At 35.0% G+C, this 22,506-nt stretch overlaps 1 protein-coding gene across 1 annotated transcript in view; it reads left to right on the top strand.

Annotated features, from left to right (window-relative positions):
- Positions 1 to 22,506, top strand: part of LOC126050252 (connector enhancer of kinase suppressor of ras 2-like) — a 214,815-nt gene that overhangs the window by 167,322 nt on the left and 24,987 nt on the right. The window contains exons 14-18 of the mRNA XM_049827892.1: positions 3,519 to 3,553; positions 13,408 to 13,456; positions 17,102 to 17,150; positions 18,536 to 18,711; positions 20,216 to 20,289. Of these exons, the coding sequence (XP_049683849.1) occupies positions 3,519 to 3,553; positions 13,408 to 13,456; positions 17,102 to 17,150; positions 18,536 to 18,711; positions 20,216 to 20,289 (383 nt within the window). The remainder of the gene's footprint in view (positions 1 to 3,518; positions 3,554 to 13,407; positions 13,457 to 17,101; positions 17,151 to 18,535; positions 18,712 to 20,215; positions 20,290 to 22,506) is intronic.

Genomic DNA, 22,506 nt, shown 5'->3' with positions numbered 1-22,506 from the left:
GGAGTCTACCACCTATAAATCATTGTCAGTATTGTATTTGTGCATGTGATTACAATTACACAAGGAAATTAATTATAGCTATACATACACATTTATAGAAATGCCACTGTGTGTTTTTTTTCCATGCATGCTATCAGAAATCCTTCTAGAAGTTTGGCATTTCAAGCTAGCAACCAGATTGTACTCCAATGATATCCTCTTTGAGGATAAAAATTCAGTCAAATGGAAGGTCATACATATGTGTATGTTTATAGTAATCCCTAGAGTCCATACTTAAATATTGGTAATAATATGTGTGTTATTAATGAGTTGGTCGGGAACAGAGATTTTTTCTAATAAATTAAGTATTGATTAAAAGGTCTTAAATATGTTTACTCATATCAACTTTTTCCTCCCTCTCTGAACTTATACAGATATTCTTCTTTCTCTTTTCTAAATTGCAGTGAACTAATAATCAGTTACAATTTACATAATCTGTGAGTAGTTAAATGGTTAACTCGTATTTTTTCTTTTTCCCACTATTATAGAACCATTGTAAAATTTCCCTACTACAGATTATGTTTTAGTTAATTAGATTAGATTATTAAATATCTGAAAATTAGTGCTCATTAATGCAAAAAATTAGTGATGTTGAAAGACCTCTAGAAAAACACGGTTTATTAACAGAAGCACGTTTCACTCTAGTGTGTCTTTTTCAGTCTAATGTATGCAAGTTCACAACATCCTAGCAATTGTTTACAGCTGTACTAATGGAATATATCTGATCAAAAGGAATCTTGGAACCATGATCCAGGGTGATCACCCCATGATATAGGGGTTCTTTGTGTGTTTCTTTGGAAGGAAGTAAGTAACTGGGGTAGTTGTGTAGTGGTAGTGAAAATCTGTAATACAGGTGATGAAAAGAAGATGGCTGGCACAGTGTGAACAAGGAGGATTATTGTAGCTTTGTCAGGGAAGGGAGTGTGGGATGAGTCCCATTTGGGAGAAAAAGTGGATAAACCGTGATTTGGAAATCCTTTGCTTTTACTTTGGGAGTAGTTTTGGAAAAGAAAGGCCTCTACTAATTAAGAAATAGAATGGGAAACACTTAAACTGACTAAATTATTATTCCCACTTTTAGTTTCTAAAATTACTAACACTAGAAGGCAGAGGGATATGAGAAGAAATTCTTTGAGCCTTCTAGTATGAATAAATTCTATTTTTATAACAGTAGCATGGGTAGTGCTGCTGTCAAAGTTCTTTTGCTAGGTTGGCTACACAATATTTTACTAGGCTGTCCACAGTATTTTCAGGAATGATCAGATTGGTTCATTTGTATTTAATAGTGCATTAGCAGCAGCAGAAATCTGACATTTCTTATGCAGCATTTTACTGAAGCTCTTCAAACAGATATTTTGCTTTAGATGTATGCTGTTATCTCTTACAGTTGGCTTCAAGAAAATATGAATATTTCTAGATGGTATATTTTCATTTTTGTGGGTTTTTTAGGCTAGATTGCAGTGTACTCTAAGGAGAATTAAGTTGTTTATAGCACTCAAGGAAGCCTGTTATAGTTCTGTGTACTCAATTACTCGATAGGGAGCTCCTACCTTGGGCCTTGGTTTCAACAAGGTATGTAGGAGAACTCCCTGCTTTTAAGTGTTTAGGGCACCATTTCATTACTTTTTCATCAGGTAAGTCCTCTTATTTGAATGGTAACCATCTTTGATGCTCACATTTGCTAGAATATTTTAGCTGAATCAATTACCAGAACAAGTAGAAGGTTCGTATTTAATGTAGCAACAAGAGGAAATGAAGTTACTCTTAAAATTTGTAGCATCCTATTTATTGTGGAAGCTAAGAGACAGTAAAGCCTATTTAAGTGAAAACTTTTAAATGTGTGTCATTTATGTTGTATTGTAGACAGTTTTGCCACGACATGGTCTCTGGCTTGAGTGTGGGTTAACTGTGGCAATGTTTTATTCAAAACACTAACACGTCATAGAATGTACCAGCTGCAAAATCAGGAATAGTGCTTACCATTCTTTAATTTTCAGCCCTATGATCATTATAGTGACCATTATAAAAATTCATGTGCTGATTTAGTGATCCACTTTTGACTTTATATAGGCTGTCAGTACCTTCCTATGCTTGATAGTTTGGAAATAAATCTTTGCCATTAATAATCTTAGTGTATGTTCACCATGTTCTTGCAGCAGGCTTTCCCCTTTGGATACAAGGAATGCTTTGGATAACGGCAATGCTTAAGAGAAAAGAAGAAAAAGTAGTTGTGTAGATCTTCATGGTCCCACTGCAGGGAAACTGTCTGATCTTAGGTTAGGTAACTAGTCTTATTACATGCAAGCAGGTGATAAACAAGACTCCTGAGATATTTTAACATTACTCTGGTATCATCAATCCCCTCCAAACTTATTAGTTATTACCAGGGTAACTTGGTCACTTAAGGGTTTTTTGCCTGCTTCAAGTGGCAAATCATCTATTACCTGTAGTAGAAATCGCATGGTGAAAGATGATAAATGATCCTGTATATGGAAACACCAGGGGGATACGTGAAGGAAGGAGGTGGCAAAATGCGTGCCTGTCCCCTGAACATTTTAAAGTTCTCTTAGAAATGCACACTGTTAGAATATACCTATGTTATAGCCCATGTGGTTAAACAGACCCAGCAGACTTCCTGTCTTACATGTGCAACAGGCATTTCAGTTTTGTAGCTGTTCTCTGAAGTCACATGCGATTAAATATCTTACTGTATGCCTAAAGTAGTGATATTAAAGCACAAACATTATACTTAAAAAAAATAATCTGTTTCCTATTTGGTTATTCAGAAAGCATATACTCAAAGATTTTTCAAGTGCAGATTTCTGCATTTATAGACAAATACACATTAATTTTAAAACATACACTTTTGTAACTTTAAGATGAGAAACTGTTTTGCTGTGGGAAAACTTCTCCATCATAAAGCTTGGTTTAAAGTAAAAAAAAAAAACAACAGTCTGAAGATTTTATTTTTAGTCCTGAATCACTTGCTACTAAAAGACATATTCATTTCCAAACCTCAGAGGAATAACCAGTGTTGTAAATCAAGTTAGGTAAAGCTATGTAAGAATGGTATTAAAGATAGTTTTGATGACAGTTCGTTCTTCTGAAATTCTGTATTCTATATTGTAATATTTGTCCTTTACACTTAAACTCCCTTTCAAATACTAACATTTTTGCAAACATTGACATTCTAACAAATTTTTAGCTCCCTTCTTGTTTTAAAGAGCTTTGATCACAATTATACAGCAGCTGAAACTATTTTATAAGTGCAGATGCAAGTTGCTTTAAACATGATCTTCGTTGTGAAATAACATTTAGTTAGAAACTGAAATAAATTTTCCATTTCCTTTTCCTTAGTTACAGAATGACTACTGTGGTTTACTTCTGTGACTTCTTCTGCTGCAGATACCACTATACTGAGTGCACCAAGGAAGTATAGTCTTTAGTCGTGTTTAATACTATTTGTTTTTCTTCTACAGAGAGCAGGGGATACAGTCAGTGGAGATACTGAAAGGTAATTACTCCTGTTATACTGTATTTAAATAAATATATAATCTATCTATGGATTATATTCACTTTTTACTTTTAGAAATTTAGTTGCAATATTTGAGGAATAAATTTTCAGGGTTTAGTGATATTAGCATTAATAAAATTTAGTAAATGTCCTAACTTTCATTTGGTAACATCTAATATAAATATAGATTGCAAAGTTGAAAAAATACTTCAGATGCATGTTTATTGAAGATTACTGGAGGGGCGGGGAATTGTACTACTACAAAGTGATAGATTATTCCCCCATCCTTTTTTTTTCCTTTCTTTTTTCTTTTTTTTTTCTTTCTTTCCTTTCTTTTTTTTTTACTTTTGAAATTTAGTATTTCAGAATCACTCTGAGGATGAAGAGCATAATGCATGTCTAGCATGATTTTTTGAAGTAACAGGCAGAATTTTTCAATGAACATCTACATGCTAATTCAGTCTGTACAAAAAATTACTGTTTATATTTGTGACTTGTATTTGATAAATACTAAGAATGGGGACTTCAGTTTGTCCCTTACATTTGAATGTAATCGACTAATTCTAATGAATAAAATAGTGATTTTGTCTTTCTTTCCTTTGCAGTTTATCTGATGAAGTATGTTCATATTCTAGTTGCATCCAATAAGTCATATTAAAAGAATAAGTTTGAAATAACAGATGCTTGGGTATCATAGTACATCATAATTAAGCTTAATTGGAAGCTGTTCATACAGATAATTAATATTTTATATATTTTTTCATCCTGTATATGGCCTAGACCTATTTAAGAAGCTAAACCATGCACTGAATATAAAATAATTAATTATATTTAGAGTGTTTTCACCAATCTAAAGGATTTACAATTGATTATTTTCTTCAATGGTATAAATACCACTACATTACAGCTAGAAGTCTGAGGTACAACCTATTAGTTGTTGGTCACCAAACACAAGTCACCTCGTGCCTGATTTCTCAGGATTGTCAGCATTTTTAGCTTTTTATATGTGTATTAAACATCGTAGTTCATTTCAGAGGCAGTTGTAATGGTAAGAATTTACTGATGTTTCCCCAGTTGCAAGGTGCTGTGCATGTTTAAAATGGCATTCAACTAAATTGAGTAGCACTGTCATGACCGACGAAAGTGAGGTAAAGATAGAGTTCAAAAGACTTCTTCTAGGATAAATTTCTACTTCACCTTATAAAAAAGACAGTCTTGTCTCTCCATTGCCGCCATTGTAGTAGTCTGTTACCTCATCATCCATTACCTCAGCTAAATGTAGATTCTTATTTTTACAATAAATTAAGTATAGTCTTGCTTAGTATTTCCTTCCTGTTCAGAGTCAAAGCAGTATCCATCTTGTATAAGGCAGGGGTTACACAGGGGGAAAAAGTGTGTCATTCTCAGTCTCATTTTAAGTAACAATTGGATTTCACCTTTTGCCTTTACCACTTGTATTGAAGTTTTAAATCTTACTGTTTTCTGTAAATCTTACGTCTTTACTGCTTTCACTTAGTGTCCCAACTCTCATGCCAGGTGCTATTGTCCTGTTTTTCCCTCACGCTTCTTTCACCTTACTTTTTGTCACTCCCTTTTCTCACGCTTCTTCATTCCAGTATGGCTGCTCCATCCCTCAGGTCCTTCCTACCTGACTTTCTGCAACAGAAAGAAATTGCAGGCCCCTGCCAAAAAAAAGTTGTACTTCTCACCCCTTTTTTGTCTTCCTTCTCTGCACTCACAGTTTCTTGCAGCCGCAAGGAAGAGTTGCAGAGGAATTTTGTTCTTCATAGAGCAAAGCATGCCTAATTATTCTGAGTGGATCGCACATGCTCAGTTTGGCAGGGACATTACAGTCCAGATGGAACATCCGTGGTAGACAGGACACAAGTCTCTACTGGACATCTGCCAAGAGATATTTTCCAGGGATGTATGACTTGATGAAATTTTGGCAAACTTTCGTAGCAAAAGGCTATTCTTTTATATTCGAGCAAAGGCTGTTCTTTTATATTCTAGCAAAAGGCTATTTTATATTCTTTTATAGAATGACTCTCCCTTTCCTAATTCTTCTCCTGCACATTTTAAATTTCAGGTCCAAAACATAACCATATTATATCTTTTCAATATGTTGAAAAATATTTTTAAAGAGTCAGAGTTGTGTCTTCTTGCTCCTAATAACCTTCTTTTAAGTGGTTTAAACAGCTTAAACCAAAATAAAAATATTTCAGATATTTAACCCAGTTGCCTATCAAGTTTCTGTGGTATGATTGCATCCTTTGTTTAAAAAAAGGAGAAAAAAAAAAGCCCCAAACCAGAAGAAGGATGTTTCTTGCATGTAGTAGAATGTACTGCAGGGAATGTCTACCGAAAACACAGCAGCTATGTGAGAAATACAAGACTACAGAATGTTACTATGAATATCTAGCTTTTTAAACTCATCAAATGAGTAGAATGTAAAGCAAGTCTAGCAGGTTTTTTTTAGCCTTGAGCAGAATAAAAGCTAGGTATCTCTGCATTACAACTCTGGTTTCTTCCAAACTCTTTTGGCACATCTACGTCACATATTTGGCCCAGCACGATGCAGAGGGCTGGACTTTTCACCATCCATGCAGAGTACCCATAACCCTCATTATAAGATACTGTCCATACACACATTAAACTTTGCCCCTATCTGACGGATAATACAGAAAAACCTGAGCTCTACTTTTAAAGCAGTCTTGTGGCTAGAAAAGTAGGGCAGCTACAGGCACGTTGTGACTCCATGTATGAGCAGGTGTTGTGATTTAGAAAATTACACTCTGCAACTGGAGGTGGAATCACTGAATGTGTGAGTGGTCTGAGGTTTTGGGAAGGCAAGTAAATTAAATGCTTCCTGAAGAAGCAGCCAATTTGTTTTCCTTTTTACCGGAAGCACTTTACCCTGTTTGTTGTTGTTTCACAGATGAAAAAGGGGTAATGAGTATCTAACGTAGTTGCTGCTGCAGCTTTTTTGCAAACAAACATCTGACTATATGTTAGTAGGATTCACTGTGTTCTTTGATCTTCATTTTACCTTAGGATAATTTTTTTTCTAGTAATAGGAAAACTTGACATCTGTGGATTCTAGACATGCGTGCATAATGTAACCATGACATTATTACAGAGACCATGGGTTTGAAGATCTTACTCTGCTTAGCTGACCACAGAGGTCTGCAAGGGAAAGAGAAGGCAGAAAAGAATTATTGCATCCATGCATTGCACAACTGCTAGCTGAATAAACAGGTTTTATGAGTATTTGCACTTAGTTTCCATGTGAAAATGCTGCTCAGGTTCTTTCTCATGACACGTTTTGTCTTTGTAAATATTAATGCTTAAGAATTGTTTTAATCGTGTCCACAGTGGCATGCTTTGGAAATTATTTTTTTGAGTTGTGGTTAATGCTGGAGAGGTAAGAAGAGATACATATTTTGAAAATAACTTTTAGTCTTGACATTGCTTTGTCAACCTTGCATGTACAGATACACCTGTATTACAGTGACTGCAGAACAGTACAGATGCATCTGAACTAGCTGGCTGTTGCTTGAAGTATCATAGTTCTGAGCCAGTAGCTGAACCAGCATGGAACTGAGAAGGGATTTCAAATGTCACTACAAAATACTCAATAATTAATTTGCAGCGAGAATTTACTAGTTGTGACAGGAATACATTATATAAGCTATGGAGGTTCTAATAACCTAAATATAAATCATGAATCCAGGCAAGGGGGTTAAAAATGCATTCCCGTGACCCCATAGATAAATCCAAATTGCTACATTACGTGTTCATATGTTCCAGCCATAAGGAAATTTCCCATTGTAGCTACAATGCTTTCCTGCACCAATGTATTTTCTAATATGCTGATTTTATTTTTTTCTCAAGTTAATTATGGTGGCCTTGACCCTGAGCTGCAACCAGAGTGCACTTGAAGTAATTCAGATTGTGAGACATGAAGGTTGAAGAGAGCTTTGAATGCCCTTTGTATCTAGAAATTTACATCTTCCAAGTATTTGCTAAGTAAAAAAGAGCAGGATGATAGGTGCCATTTTCTAGTTGTCCATAGCTGCTGTGGATCAGTAGAGTTGTTACTCATCCTCTCTGTGTTTGGAATCGCCATATGCTTCTAAGTATCCAGGTGGCAGCAGGGACTAAGTATATTTTCAAATGCAGGCTTCACTGTTGTCCATAATGTTTAACCAACAGCTTTGAAATTCTCTCTTGATCATCTGTGCTGTGTACATGAGCTCCTACATTTATGTAACCTTATGAAATGGGCCATCCTGCAAAGGACTAGGAAGAAAAGCTCTCAAAATAGCCTGCTTATGGACTGTGCATCAACTTAGCCATTCCACATAGGTCCCCAGTCAGAATGCTCAGAGCATTTTGTACCATGACAGAACATGAAATACACTACCCGGTAATTTATACCCAGTTATCTCTGTTCCAGGAGTAAATTCTGGCAAATAGTCTTCTTTTTTTTTACCTACTAGAAACTCTGATAGATTAAAAAATTATTGCAAATTTGAATAGTCAGATGATAAGCTTGGATTGCTCTGGTTGAATAAAAAAAATACAATTCAAAGAAATTATTAGTGTCTAAAATTGTTTAATCAATGGTAAATATATATTAGCAGTTTGTTGTAATTAGAATCATTTTATATTACTTCTAGTTTTTAATCCTATCCATTACTGCCAGAGTAGGAGCTTAAAAAAAGTCAACAATATAGGTTATAACTATTACAGGTACCAAAGATGAGGTGAAAGGTAATTAACACACAAAGTAATTATCCTTGTTTCTAGACTCGATTCATTCATTGGGATTTATTGTTTGTATCCTGTCACCTGTGGAGAAGCCAAAATGGTAGCAATCTAATAAGTTACATCAGTTTGTTCTGATACAGTTATAACTTTCATTTAGTGATGGATTTAATGACCTTGAAGGTAATAGAGAATTGGAATGTTATAATTAAGAGCACTGATAATGTGTAAGAGCTCTTTTATTTTGCCTTCTTTCTGAGCATTGCTTATGTGATCAAAGGATGCTTAATTTGTATGTAGCTGGTTTAAATCAGGCTTCATTTTCAGTAGATATTCTATAAATTTTACAAGCTAAAATGCCATTCCTTACTAGAGTTTATGGGACAATTAAAGATGTGTTGTTATCTTTCTATGGCAGAAAATGAAAACATGTACCTCAAAAGCAAAAGAGTAATGAGTATCAACATGAGGGTGGTACTCACAGTTGCACTTGCTTAGTGATATTTGCTTTGTGAAGAAATAGCAAGTCACTTCTGTTCGCTACAAAAGGAATTTTTGTATGAACAGAAAGTGCAGGATACTCAGAGTTCTGGTGATGCTCTTAAATGGATATAACCTCTCTGATAGCAAAACTGCAGAGATGCGCGCAGCTCCGTTGTTGATTTCACATATTTAGTATTTGGTAGGTGACAATTCTCAGCATTCGTTAGAAATCTTTTAGCAGGTATGTTTTTACATTCTGATTCTTACAGCTTTTATCAAATACATTAAACTGGAATATAGTACTTCTGCTGCCCTCCATAATTCTAGGTTTTTCCATTCTAATTTGTTTTCTAGAGCTTTATTGCTATTTTCTAATCATACAACACTGTTCCTCATTTTAAATCCTGATTACAAATCTTATCACTAGACTTGCACTTCCTTTGCATGTCCTTTAAGATGCGAGTTGGAAATTACCACACTTACTCAAGTCCTTTAAAATCTCAGTGTTTTGCTTCCACCTAGGTCAAAGTCATTTCCATCTTTTTTTAGCTCATTCTTGTTAACCTTTCTACTTTAGCTCTAAGTTCAGCATCATCATTCTGACTGAATACTGAGTCAATATGCATCTAGTACTGAGACTAGAGTTAGACTGTATTTAACCTTGATCTGTGCTTGGTTCTTAGTACCTGTATTTCTCTAATTCTCCGTTTGCTTACAACATATAATTTAGTCCAAGTTCTGAAGAATGGATAAGGAGAGAGGCAACCTTTTTATCCATAGAAATTCCAATATATGATATACATACCTAAGCAGAGCATATCAGAACTCACAATAGACATTGCTAAAGTCCTTTACATTTCTGTCAAATGGGAATACCTCAAAAATCCATTTGAGTAAAGTTGTATGATAGAATAAGTATTTTAGAATGAGCTTTCTTACAAAATTTAATTTAAAGTATTGCAGTTATTTGCTTAGTATTTTGCCTTTCTTTATGTCACAATATGCAATGAATGTTTCTGCAAAAGTCCTGAAATAATTGATTTGTTATTGGTTTTTTAAATTGGTATAAGTTACTCCTAAGTGATTGGTCCTTGTGGGTTCTCCAGTTTGTTACAAAAACAGTATTATACATGAACAAGAAAACAAGCGTTTAGTAGATGATCAACTGTTTTAATTGATTTGAGAAATATTGGTCCAGGCCATTATAACCGTATCACTGCACGTGCCTCTCCCTCCCCGCCCCCTCCCCTCATTCTTTTCCCTTTCACTTCTGTAACAACTGTTTTCCTAAAAAGAAAGGTGAGGAATAACTCAACCAAATATGATGCAGATTATTTCAACCGGAAGAGACAACATGCTAAGGTTCCTCTGTGTCTAAATAATTGGTTCCGTCACTTTCACACAGATAATTTACTTGTCTAAAGAGAAGAAGAGATCAGTATTTCTTCTTCTGTCATCTGTAGATCTGAATATCTGAGGAATAATTAGATTCAGGGAGGAGTATTTGATAGACATAAAATCTTTAAAAAAAAACCCCACCAAACAAACAAACAATAAAACTCCTGCAGACTGTTGAAAACTGTTCCCAAATAAAAAAATTAAGCTAATTGTACATGAGAACACCTATTCCTGACTTTTCATAAGATGCCAACTTTTGAAGAGCTTTCAAAAGCTTGATTGCAGACTGCTTCTATAACTTTACAACACTTTTGCTGGTAAGAGTCTGATTAGTGTAAAGAGACGCATTATTGTGTTTGCATGGAAGCAAATAAAACTTGACTAAGGACTTTTTAAATAAAAACACAGATGTATTATTCATATTGTATATTGGCTGAGAGGAAGAATGGAAGCATTGAAACTGACACTTTCCAGATGGGTCAAAGACTTGATTAAAGAATCAGACCAGAAATCAGGGGGGAAATGCCCAGCAGGATTGAAGTGCATTTATGGCATTCTCATGGGCAGACAGAAATGGAGCATTAATGACAAAATCTGCCTTGCAGCGGTTTGGGCGTCTGTCCATTCCTTTACCAAATGCTGTAAGCCGAACTTTTTTTGGTTTTCAGTTGTTTCTTTCAATCCTTGTGATCTACAGACAGCTCAGAACTTCTAAGTCTTGCCTATTAACTTTTATGATTTTAATTTTAATGTTATGCATCTCATCTTTTCACTGCAGTCTGGAAATTTCCTTTGACTCGGGACTGATAGATGCTTTTAACTGACAATGCGGTAGTTGTTTCTCCTCGTAAATTTGATTTCTCATAGCAGTGGAAATCATCAAATGAGAAAATGCCACTTCCTGTCTTGCTGACTTAAGACATATTATTATGACCAACAGAATTTGGGAATATGTTAAAAATGTCCACTATCCTTTTATTCTTCTTTAATTATTCCCCCAAATTCCTTTCCCATTCTTGCACTCCTTTTCTATTTATACGACATATGCAAGAATATTCACATTTTTAAGGTTTTCCCACTTCTCCTTTTTCTTACTTTTGGAAACCTGAGGGGAAATTGAGTGTCTAAGAATTTCTGTGCTAGATCAGACAAAGTTGACCCTGATTCAGTGTCCTGTTTCCATCAAGGGCTAATACTGTTTGTAATTGTAGAAGGAAAGGCCTCTGGTGATGCTTCCCTGCTTTGTTCTCTAGCCTTTAGAGAACTCCAGGAGAAAGCTCAGATACACCCTAGATAGTATTTTTGCATTTTAAAGTCTGTGTAAATTTTTTGTATCCATGGCATCCTCTAGCAAAATGTTATGAAACTCTTTGCTGCAGGATACTGTGAATACCAAAAATTTTAATTGTGTTTTAATGAATGAAGGTTCAAACCAAAAGCAGCTAACTGCTAATTTTATATAACTTATATAGCGCCTTTATTGAAGAAGACATTGAATATTTATTCTCTTTTCTCTCTTCAGAAGACTCTTGAGTTCATAAACCTCCACAGCATTTCCCTTCAGTTGCCTTGAGAGAGGGTTAGATGAGTTCCTTTTCAGTTTCCCTCTGTCCTCTTTGACGCTAAGGAATCAGAACTGTACACTATTAAAAATTTTGGAGGACCACTACTGTGCCTGTACCTACCTAAGAGCCTCCACTATTTTCGTGTTTCAGAAGGATTTAGGAATACAACTGCTACTAACTATGTAGAGACAAATTATTTTATGCATAGTATTTATATGAGAAAGGTATGCAGAAAATGTCCCCTTAGTAAGTGAAAAATTAAGGAACAGGCCTACTGAACAGGGACTGTCTCAGGCTTTCTCCTTTCTAACCTAAAAAAGTTTTGCAGTAATTGTGTCAGGACACTAATCACACATCTTCAGAAAAGTGAAACTTTGCCTGGACCTTCTCCAGGGATTTAGAACTTAAAGCAGCTCTCTGCAATAGCCTTTCTGAGAACTAACCAGTACACCGGTTCCTCTAGTGCAGGGATATTGATGTTAAAAAGCATAATGACTAAACATTAGCCACAGTTGGAGTATACATCACAGTTACTTTGGGAAAGTTTACTTGGTGGTCATTTTGTTGCTAAGAGTTTCCATTCTTTCTTTACATCAGGATTGCCAAGAAGTTACTGTTAGGATATCAGTACTGCATAAATATTACAGTTTTTCTGATGATATGATGTTTCTAGTTAAATGCTAAATAGCTGTGGTCTTCATGATTTTCCTGGTTTTAAGTGCTTCCAGAATATGAAAGAGGAGGTGCTGGGGAAAGAACAGAACAAAAGAAGATATTAGACTTTCTCTGTACCTGGCAAACATATCTGACAGTCATGTCAAATTTGGCCTGATAGTTACATACTTATTAATGTCTGAGTGTTTATACATGTGCTTACATATTGCTAAAGTTAAGATACCCAAAAAGTAATTCAAAGGAAGACACAGACTAAACAATTTGGGTTTACCTTGATTTGATTCTGTAATGACGTGGGAAAGAACCAACTTTGCAAAATATGGAACATGTATGAATCTTTCCTAAAGGTCAGAATATCAGTTCAAATACATCACCTGTAAGCTGTTACATTTTAAAATGCAAATTACTCTTAAAACAAAATTGCTAAATTATTTATTTGTATTTCTACCTTTTTTCTGTTTAAAAATAATACTTCTTTCTCATTTTACTCTGGACACTAGGAATCCGCTATACCTGCGTTAAATGTTGATGCTTTAAAGTAATGCAGAAATAAGTTAGCCCTGCAACAAAGAACCAATGATTTATATGTTCTAAGACTACGGTCACTAGGAGGGAGGAATTGCGTTGGTTGCTTTTGAATATTCACTGATCAGCATTGCGTATTTTTAGGCCAGTGATTGAATCAGAACCGGATATTCTCAGATGATTTATGTGTTCTTAAGTCAGAATATTAAGAATGGGTTTGTGTTTCTTAATAACATTAGCACTGTTCATTGAAAACAATGGTTAAATTTCCAAAGGGCCTCCTGTTTTCAGTGCTGTATTTTAAATAACTTTGATACATGATTACTTCCATAAGCATACATTTGGAAATGCATAGATTGTGAGTGTATATGCACTACTTACTCAGCTTTATTTTTTTTTTCTGCAGTTTTTTGATATCTATCTTCCTCTCTGTCCTAGGTATGCAAGTTCTGCCATTGACCATCAAGGAAGCACATCCATGAGGAAGGTAATGATTTATAAATGGACTTTAAAAAAACAAAAAAAATCCCAACAGTTCAATTAATTGTCATATTATTAAAAGATATGTAAGATATCACAAACCTTGAAATTTGTCTATATTATGAAACATCTGAAAATAAAAAGCTAGGAATAATTTCCATTTTCAGAAAACTGGCTGCTCCAACCACAGCAGGTCAATGTGTATGCTGTACTTTTGGTTAAGTTTAGTAGGAACCTTAGTATGTATTCTAAAGTATGTACTAGTTTTAGGAGAAGAATCATAGAAAATGTCTAGGTTGGAATGGACCTCTGGAGGGATGGTTGCCCTGAAGGTAAAGAAAATTTTTAAGACTCTTAAAATATTTAAATGTATGAATCCTATGATAGGGAGATATGGGACTAAGATTTTCAAGATTTTTGTGGTACCAATTTTGAAGGTCTTAGATGGAAAAGATCTAGACATTGTTATATTATTTAGTATTTTGGAAATACTTCATGCAAAGGACACAACAGAACCTTCATTTATAGAATGCCTGTTTCTTCATTCTGACTTAGCACTTTTTTCACTAAGTAGGTGCTAAATAATTTTTGAAAGTTGCCAGGTGTCATTCTGCCTCTGAAATATTTACAAAGTGAGGCTAAAGACCAGTGACAACAGCGGAAGATGTATGACTAAATTTTCTGCAGTTTGTGAAAACCTGCAGTTGTGTATACTGGTACGCGGCCCCTATCTGCCAATCCCTACCTTGCCTGCTGCCGCCACTGGAAACACTTCAACCTGTGGCTGTTCCCTGGGATCCTGGAACTTCAAATCATCTAATACACATAATCTGAGGAAATCAGCTCTGTGCCCTATGATTTGGGTACTTCGCTAGCAAAGGCACTGATGGCTGTGTTTGGAATTTGTTAATGTTTTTTTCCTTAAAAGCTCCTAAGGTTCAAAACAGTGGAGGTACACGCAACCAGTTTTGCATTAATAGGCTTGGTTCCCTTCCTCCTGACAGGTAACTGAATCTCTAGTCTCCAGGGCATTTTTTAAACATAGCATAACTTCATTTGGTGATTCTATGACAGCACTCCTACTACACTGTGATTATGTTGAGGGCTCATTAATTTAGCTTCATGTAGCACGGATTCAAGTCTATTTTTTTTTTTTTTTTTTTATCATGGTGTGCTTCTTTTTGGGTAGGGCTTGGAGGGCGTGCATTTTCTCTAACATCCTACTTTGTGTTGTGGTTTTGAGATGGGACTTTAAATGCTGACAACCACAGTATGTTCTCACATCATCTGTCTGTTTCCCATAGCAACTCTGAGTCATTTTGAAGTTGCAAGTTCTGACTGTTTTCTTACAGTGTTTACCACAAAGTTAATTATATAGTAGTTTCTTTATCTCTCGGAATATGAAGCTTGAATTTTGTAAGTTAGCAGTGCTAATTAAGTACTGATTCCCAAGGTATCGCAAACCTTTCGCTTTCTCTAGTTTTCTTGCTTTGAATACATTGTATGTGTGCATAAACAAAACACAGTAAGACTAATTAACTTATGTTTTTAGAAGAGCTAATATTTTCAGCTCTCCTTGATTTGTTGTGCTTGTATTTTTATTATTTTTAAAACTTTTATATTAAATGAGGCATACCTGTTTCTGATGAGTATCCTAATGTGTATATCCTCCAGTTGTTCCCTTTTTCCTGCAGTTCTTTACATTTCATCACATGTGAAAACTGTTTTAGTTATAGGGTTTTATTCCATCACTCTATTTTTTTAGCCTAAATTGTGGACAAATTTGGTGATCTCTTTTTCAGAAACAGATACCTGCTCTTTCCTAATGCATTTTTATGCGGAAAGAGGAACATTGAACAGATTGTTTCAATCACAATCACCATAGTTGGCACGAGACGACTGACCAATACTGCTGCTGTGGCTTGCAGTACATCGATAAAAAACCCCAATGTTGCTTTGCATCTTTAATACTTTCTCACAGACTTACTTCTGGTTTTTCATTTTCTGACTTTTTTGCTACATTTCCTATAGCACAGGAGCAAGCATTAATCTTTGTCTTCTCTAGTGCTCAAAACAAAGAGATAAATTTGCAGCTATCAAGTTAAATGGAAAATACGTACTGTCTTATGGTGATACAATGCACATACACTTACAGAGCTTGTCACCTGTCAGAATTACAATATTTTTGTGAAGCATTCGTATACTTCAACTGACAGGGAGAGCAGTCTGAGATAAACAGAACACAGAAAGCTGGTGTTCGAGTCAGTGCTCTCAGGAGTCAAGAAGTGCTGATTTCTGCAGGTCACTAGAAAATGTTCATGCTGTTCAACGCTGTACACTGGCTAAATTGTAGAAGGGTTACAAATAGGTCTGTGCATGTGCAAAACTCCTCTCCCCTCCTCCACTTCTATTTAAAATAAAACTTTGCCTCTCACATAGTTGGAGGCCTGTTTTCAGCTGTTGCTTTTCTATAGTGCTTACGCTGTAATCCTTCATTATCTTAAATATTAATTTAAATAATTTTTTATTTTAATGATAATCCTCGGTTATCTTAAATTTTAATATTGTGACATTTAAACACTTATTTAATGTTGTACCACAGTTGTTGATAAGGACTTTTGAGCCATGTGTTTGCTTTTTGACCGCATGCTGAGGAGCTGCCCTCAGGTAGGGTAAGCAGTCAGATGATCTCTGGGAAAAGGTAATTATCTGTAGTCATACCACCAGTTAAGGTAGCATGGAGATATCCCCGTCAGTGACTGAGGCACCCTTCTTCTAGGCCCTCTACTGAGCTGACTGTTATCTGTCACAAAGGAAAAATCACAAAAATTAAAAAGATGGCCCTTTCTATGCTACCCTGTGCCTGGATCTGCTGGTTTGTCATGCTGTGAATGTCTGCTGGTTTTTCTACTGGTAATGGCAGCATCAGTTACCAATCAAGCAGCTACTTCGTCATGTTGACGTGTAATTTTTCACTTACCATTTACATGTTTGAGGTAAATCCTTACCATCTTTTGAGTAGTATCGCTGTTTTTAAAAGGTCTAAATAATGAGATGCTTTTAGGTTTTTCTTAAGAATCTGAAATGATTTTTATAATGTGGCCACAAAAGAAAGAATTTATTTTTTTTTCTCCGCAGAGTTATTCTGTCAACCTACCAACCTAACAAACTTAATTGTTTCCTATGGTTGGAAACAATTAAAGAATGTGACTTCAACATGTAATTGAACACGTGACATTAACTGTATAATATTTGTGATGGATATTTCTTTCTGAATGAATATTTGTATAACTATCATCTCATGTATACTTACAACAAACTTCAAGTATCGTTCATTTTATTAGGCCATTCATATGAGTTTATAGCCTTCATTTTCAAACTACTGCATAACCATTCATGCAAAGAATCCTTAATGATTTGATTGCTATTGTAATTAATAACTGAAAAGAAAAACGGGATTTTAATTTGCAGATTTAGGACTGTGTTGTTTTCTTTATGATGTTCATAACAGTAGGAAGAGAAAAATTACAACTATGAGATCCTATGATAACTGATCCTAAGATAACCGTGGAGATGGTAGTGAATGCCAGCTGTTTCATGTTACGACTATTACCTGCATTGGTTTTTCATAATTAATTTTTTTTCCTTGCAGTCATTCCATTACGCCTCCCTCAGGGTAAAAAGCAGAAAATGGTCAAAAGGTAACTTACTTGAGTTAACATTTTGAAACTACAAAATGAGACTTCTTCTATGATAATAAGTAATCTGGATCAAATGCCAAAGTTCAACTTAATTCAAATATTTCTAAATTTGCTAGTAAACACTGAAGTAAAATCCCAAGTTAAAATATCACATAAATGTGTTATAAGGTATAATATGGCTAGACTCAGTGGTAAAATTTCCTCTGACTTAAGTAGAAGAAAGGTAATACCTGTATATTTTGCCATTTCCTTCTGCTCTCTTTCTTTATCTATTCATGGCCTATTTGAGACTGTTAAAACAATGAACTTGTGAAAAATAGTTACAGCATAATAAATTCTTCTGAAAGTACATGGCCAGCGAGCTCTTTTTAGTCTGTTTCTTGGTTTAGTCTCCTTTCTATGAAAATTTTCCTTTTATTGTACTATACGTTTTTAATACTTATAAACCTGACCAGGACACAGCACAGTATCTTATTCTAAGAAGAGCAAAATGTTAACAACTTGGTTGTGGAATGTTGCAGAGCAAAGGATGGTGTTTTGATGTTACCTAAATTTCTTCACTGTTTCACAGCTATAGGACAAATATAATTCTTGTAGCAATATAAACTTGTTTTTTCACAGAAAATTGTCTAATATTTTAAGGAAATTTGCTAACAGAGTCTTTTTCAGGAAAAATTATACATAATTAAGAAAAAATAGTTCTTATTGATATTTACAAGGCATGATATTTAAGCCTTTCGATTAAGATGTATTGAAAAAACAACAACAACAACGGCTTTCCCTGGTGCTGTGCCTTTAAACAGGATGCAGTAACGTTAAAATATTGTAGTGCAGTTAAATTCAGGATAGAAGAAATGTAAGCATGTGCATTTTTATGGAAGTGGATGATCTTTCTTTTTTATTGACTATAAATATTGACTATAAAAATTGAGTTAAAAAATTCCCAGAGTTTGACAGGCCTTCTATTGCTAAAAGTAGTAACAGAAAGTATACAGAATAGGTAGTGTTTACATCTGTAGACAGATTATGTCATACTCTGATTTTCAGATTGAGGGCTAAATGAATACAGTTTTCCTTTGGAATGATGATGCCCATCTTAAATAAAAATGCAGCCCTAAGAGCAATGAACCCTCTACAGATTAAATAAACCACTACCTAAACCAGGCCCTTTTTATTTTGTATTCATGCTGAAAACAGAATTTCAGAGCATTGTTGAATTTGAAAACTGTTCATTCAATCTCTTTTCCCTGAAACTGGAGAGGATTTAGCTTGAAGGATTTCAAATCCAATCATCGTTAAAAATTAGTAGTGTGTTTATATTGAGAAGAATAGTTCTTTCATTCTTTCATTCAGTGAGATGTCTCACATTATTGTCACATTCCCAGGGAGCTCTCTAACAAGTGGGAGCAGAAGACGAATTTCCTGCAAAGACTTGGGGCATGGAGATTGTGAAGGCTGGCTATGGAAGAAGAAGGATGCCAAAGGTTATTTCACACAGAAATGGAAAAAGTACTGGTTTATTCTGAAGGATTCATCCTTATACTGGTACACAAACCAGAATGTAAGTATACTCTATGTTTGGAGAAAGCCAAAATTAAACCTTAAGCTTTATAATTCTTCTGAATAAAGTCTATTTTTACTACATGGTAGGATATGTTAGTGAACTGCCACTTTAATTGCCAGGTCTGGGTTGCTCTAGCTGGAAATATTTCAAGTGAAATTATTTTTTAAAGTCTCCAAAGTCCACGTCCAAGCTTAATAAAATAGCAGATGTTCATGGCACTTTTAAAGAAATGTATACGTCAGTAGTTAATACTTTTCCACAGATACTATTTACTTGGACTAACACAGTGTTCAATTGCAGCTCTCCTTAGTTTCAGTTGTATGTGGGGATGTATACAGTGTAACCATTCGTGTTAGTTAAGCATTATGTGAAGCAGATGTGAAAATCTGAATTTGTAGATGTCTTTATCTGAAAGTTATTCTTATATAGATGTTCCTTTTGCTTTTTGCTGAATTAGTCTGGAGTTTGCAGTTTCTTGTGTAAAACGCTGTTCTTGGCGAAATGTTATTGAAAACTACTGGGCCTACGCTTGTGCAATCTGCATATATGTAGGAAAAAATAATGGAGGGGAGAAGCCAAAAATCGTTAGACTGCTGTTCTTCCATTTGTATGCATTGAGCCTCAGTGCCTGATCTAAACTGTCTGTGTACAGCCTGCTTTGCTGATATTTGAGAACATATTTTCCATTTTCTTCAAGAGGACAGTTTCACTAGCATAATTATCCTCAGTTTTATTATTTTCTTGTCAGCTCAAAACAGTATGGTTTCAGGCTGTGGATGATAAAGGCCTTCAGGTTTTGTGTTGTATGTTTTGTTTGTCTGACATTGTTACATGCAAGGTGGTAGTCATTATGTGTCCCACTGATTTTCAGTCTGTTGTTTACAGCCAAGCCATAATTCATAGTACACTTGCTAATACTTTTCAAAAATCTGACTGGTGTTAATATGTCTCCTTGCTTTTCCTGGTAAATTACTTCAAAAGAAGCAAAAAGTGACAAGAGATACTTTCCAGTTATTACTTTTCCATTTAATCACTGGTGAGCTCACTGTAGGAATGTCCTCAATTATTATAAGCAGGGCAGATGGTCTGCACAATTGTGACTTTAAAAGGAAGCATCCACAAAACAGTTTTAAAATGTAGACTATATGCTGAAGAAACTGACAATTCTTCTCTGTAGTTGTTGGTCTTGAATGCTATTTTAGGTGCTTCTATTTGCTGCTGAAAGGTTTTCTGTAATCTTCAGCAAAGGGCAATTAGGATGACTGCAGCTCCTTTAAGAAACTGTCAGTTTTGTTACTTCATAAAAGTTAATGACATTGTATGATGAAGTAAATACTTTTTTTTTTTTTTTTTAAGTAAAAACATTATGGGGAACCTATGTTCAGTATTTCAATTGATTGGATGGTTGTTCTTAGTTTAAGACCCAAATGGCTACTGTTCACCTCTCTCTTCTTTAACTCTGTGTTGTTCTTCACCATCACTTTCTCTTCTCTTTTGATAGGATGAAAAAGCAGAAGGATTCATTAGTTTACCTGAGTTCAGAATAGATAGAGCAACTGAATGCAGAAGAAAACAGTAAGTAATCTGTCAGTTATGTTTATAAATTAAGGGATCACTCTTGGAAGTATATTATATATAGTACTGAAAATTTGCAAAGTCCAGAGAAGGAAGTTACACAGAAAACCTCAAAATCTGTAAACAATACACAATAGATCCCCTTAAGCTTTAGTGTTTCTCTTTATTATAAAAGATAGAACTTAATGTAAATTCCATAAACTGTCTTATAAAGAATTGGATAACTCTTTGGTCAGCTTTCCAGATAGCCCAGTTACAACTTCAGTTAAGTAAGTAAAGCAAAAAATCATGAATATGTTAGCCAAGAGATAAAACTTTCTTAGGTTCAGCTTGGTCATCTTGATAAGAATCAAGTGTGCAAGAAACAATTACCATAGGAAATACTATCAACAAGGGATGATGAATATAATCTCCATTTTCTCCTTTATGGAGGAAGCTTACTTACCCAATATTGTGTTATTCTCAACTGCTAAAATATTTAGGTTCCGTATGAAAATGAACATTGCATTATTGTTTATGTGCATATTGCTACTACTGCATTATGCTCCCAGTAAAAAGCATATGCTAAGCTTTGCCACCCTTAAGGCATATTTAATAACAGACACTCACTGGAAACTGTTTGCAAGGAGTGTTGGGATTGAAATTCATAGCTTGTCAAACAGTAGGTTTAACAGAACAATTCTAATGCTTTGAGACTAGCACTTTGCTGGTATCTCCTGAATTATTTGCATGTATCTTCTGTATGCTGCATCTAGATTTTTAAAACTTGCTGCTACATAGAATAGCATTAAAGATACTCTTACTAAAGCTTTCCTAGTTATAACTGAGCATCCTGAATTTTTGTCGTGCTTTTCCTGTGACTAAATGCAGTTTAGGTCTGCGGAATGCAAGTCCTACAACTGTGAACTTGTGTACAATAAAAATACAGAAGATTTGAATTACAATAGAGACTACTCATCAGAAAATCAAACCTCTTCAATTGCTTGTTCTTGTCTGGAGGTATTATTACTGTCTGTGTGAGAATTAGAAGACAGTGCATTTATACTTCTATTACTCCTTTCAGCTGAGGGTATCACTATAGAAATTAACATGAACAGAGCACTATAAATTCCTCTGAGGAATGAGTAGATATTAATAATGATATTGCACAAAAATACAGGAAAAATAATACCCTTTTGTTAGAATATAAAACACTTAACAAATTTCAGTGAATTAACCAAGATCAAACAGAAGGTCATTGTGCACAGCTAGAAATAGCTTCCAGAGCTTTGCTCGGAGCATTAGAACACATTTCCTCAGAACACTTCTTAGAGAACAATTTCTGTAGGGTATATGCACAGGAAAAAGTCCGATTAACTAAAACTTTATACACTACTGAAAACTGAGTGCCTTCAGGCTTTGAATCCTTTCAAAAAGAGGTAGGTCCAGAGGTAAAAGTCTAATGAAGATGTTAATAGTATTCCCTTTGTTCGCTGAGCTGAATTTCCCTTCGGTTTCTTCCTTCATGCACAATCATTTATATATTTCCCTTATCATAAAAACTACACCTTATATTTGCCACTATTTTACCTGCTCCTGTGAAAACTGCAGAGAAAGTAAGTCCAGCATTACACTCACATTTCGGGATATCCAGCATATGTGAGTGGAGGGCCCTGCTTGTGTTACAGCCAGCTCGAATCCACAGCCTCTATAAGCGCGCTTCTAAAGCCCTTACCTATCCTCTTCCACGTTGTCTTACTGGGACGGGACTAAGCATGATTACCATTGCTTGATTCAACTGAAAGCTAATGGTTCTGGTGAGCCCAGGGACAACCTCCTCTGGTTTGATTCTTGTGCATTCCTTTTACAAATAAAATTAAGGTGATGGTAACCCATTTTGACCCAGCATATTCTGGAAACATTCTAACGCACACTTCATTATTCTCTCTGCTAGGCTAGAGGGAAACTTCAGTTAGGATTTTCTTGCCTCCTTTTCAGAGAGCTAGTTAAAGACAGATTTTACAGGATCATTTCTCGCTTCTTTCCACTTCAGGATATCTTTTTCATTTAATGGTGGGGGTTTAGTGGGTGCTGGAATGTAACCTAAAATTCATTGCAAGCTTGAAATCTGAAAATGTAAATCCGGCTGTGTTCTTACTCATTCTTCTGTATGATTGAGTCTATTTTAACATTAAAGCAAAATCCAGTAAAGCAGTTACCTTGACAGTTGATAAGGAC

This window comes from Accipiter gentilis, chromosome 24 (genome assembly GCF_929443795.1).
Source record: "Accipiter gentilis chromosome 24, bAccGen1.1, whole genome shotgun sequence".
Classification (NCBI taxonomy): Eukaryota; Metazoa; Chordata; class Aves; order Accipitriformes; family Accipitridae; genus Astur; species Astur gentilis.
Note: the sequence above shows the minus strand (reverse complement) of the source record. Positions and strands in the feature narration are given on the sequence as shown.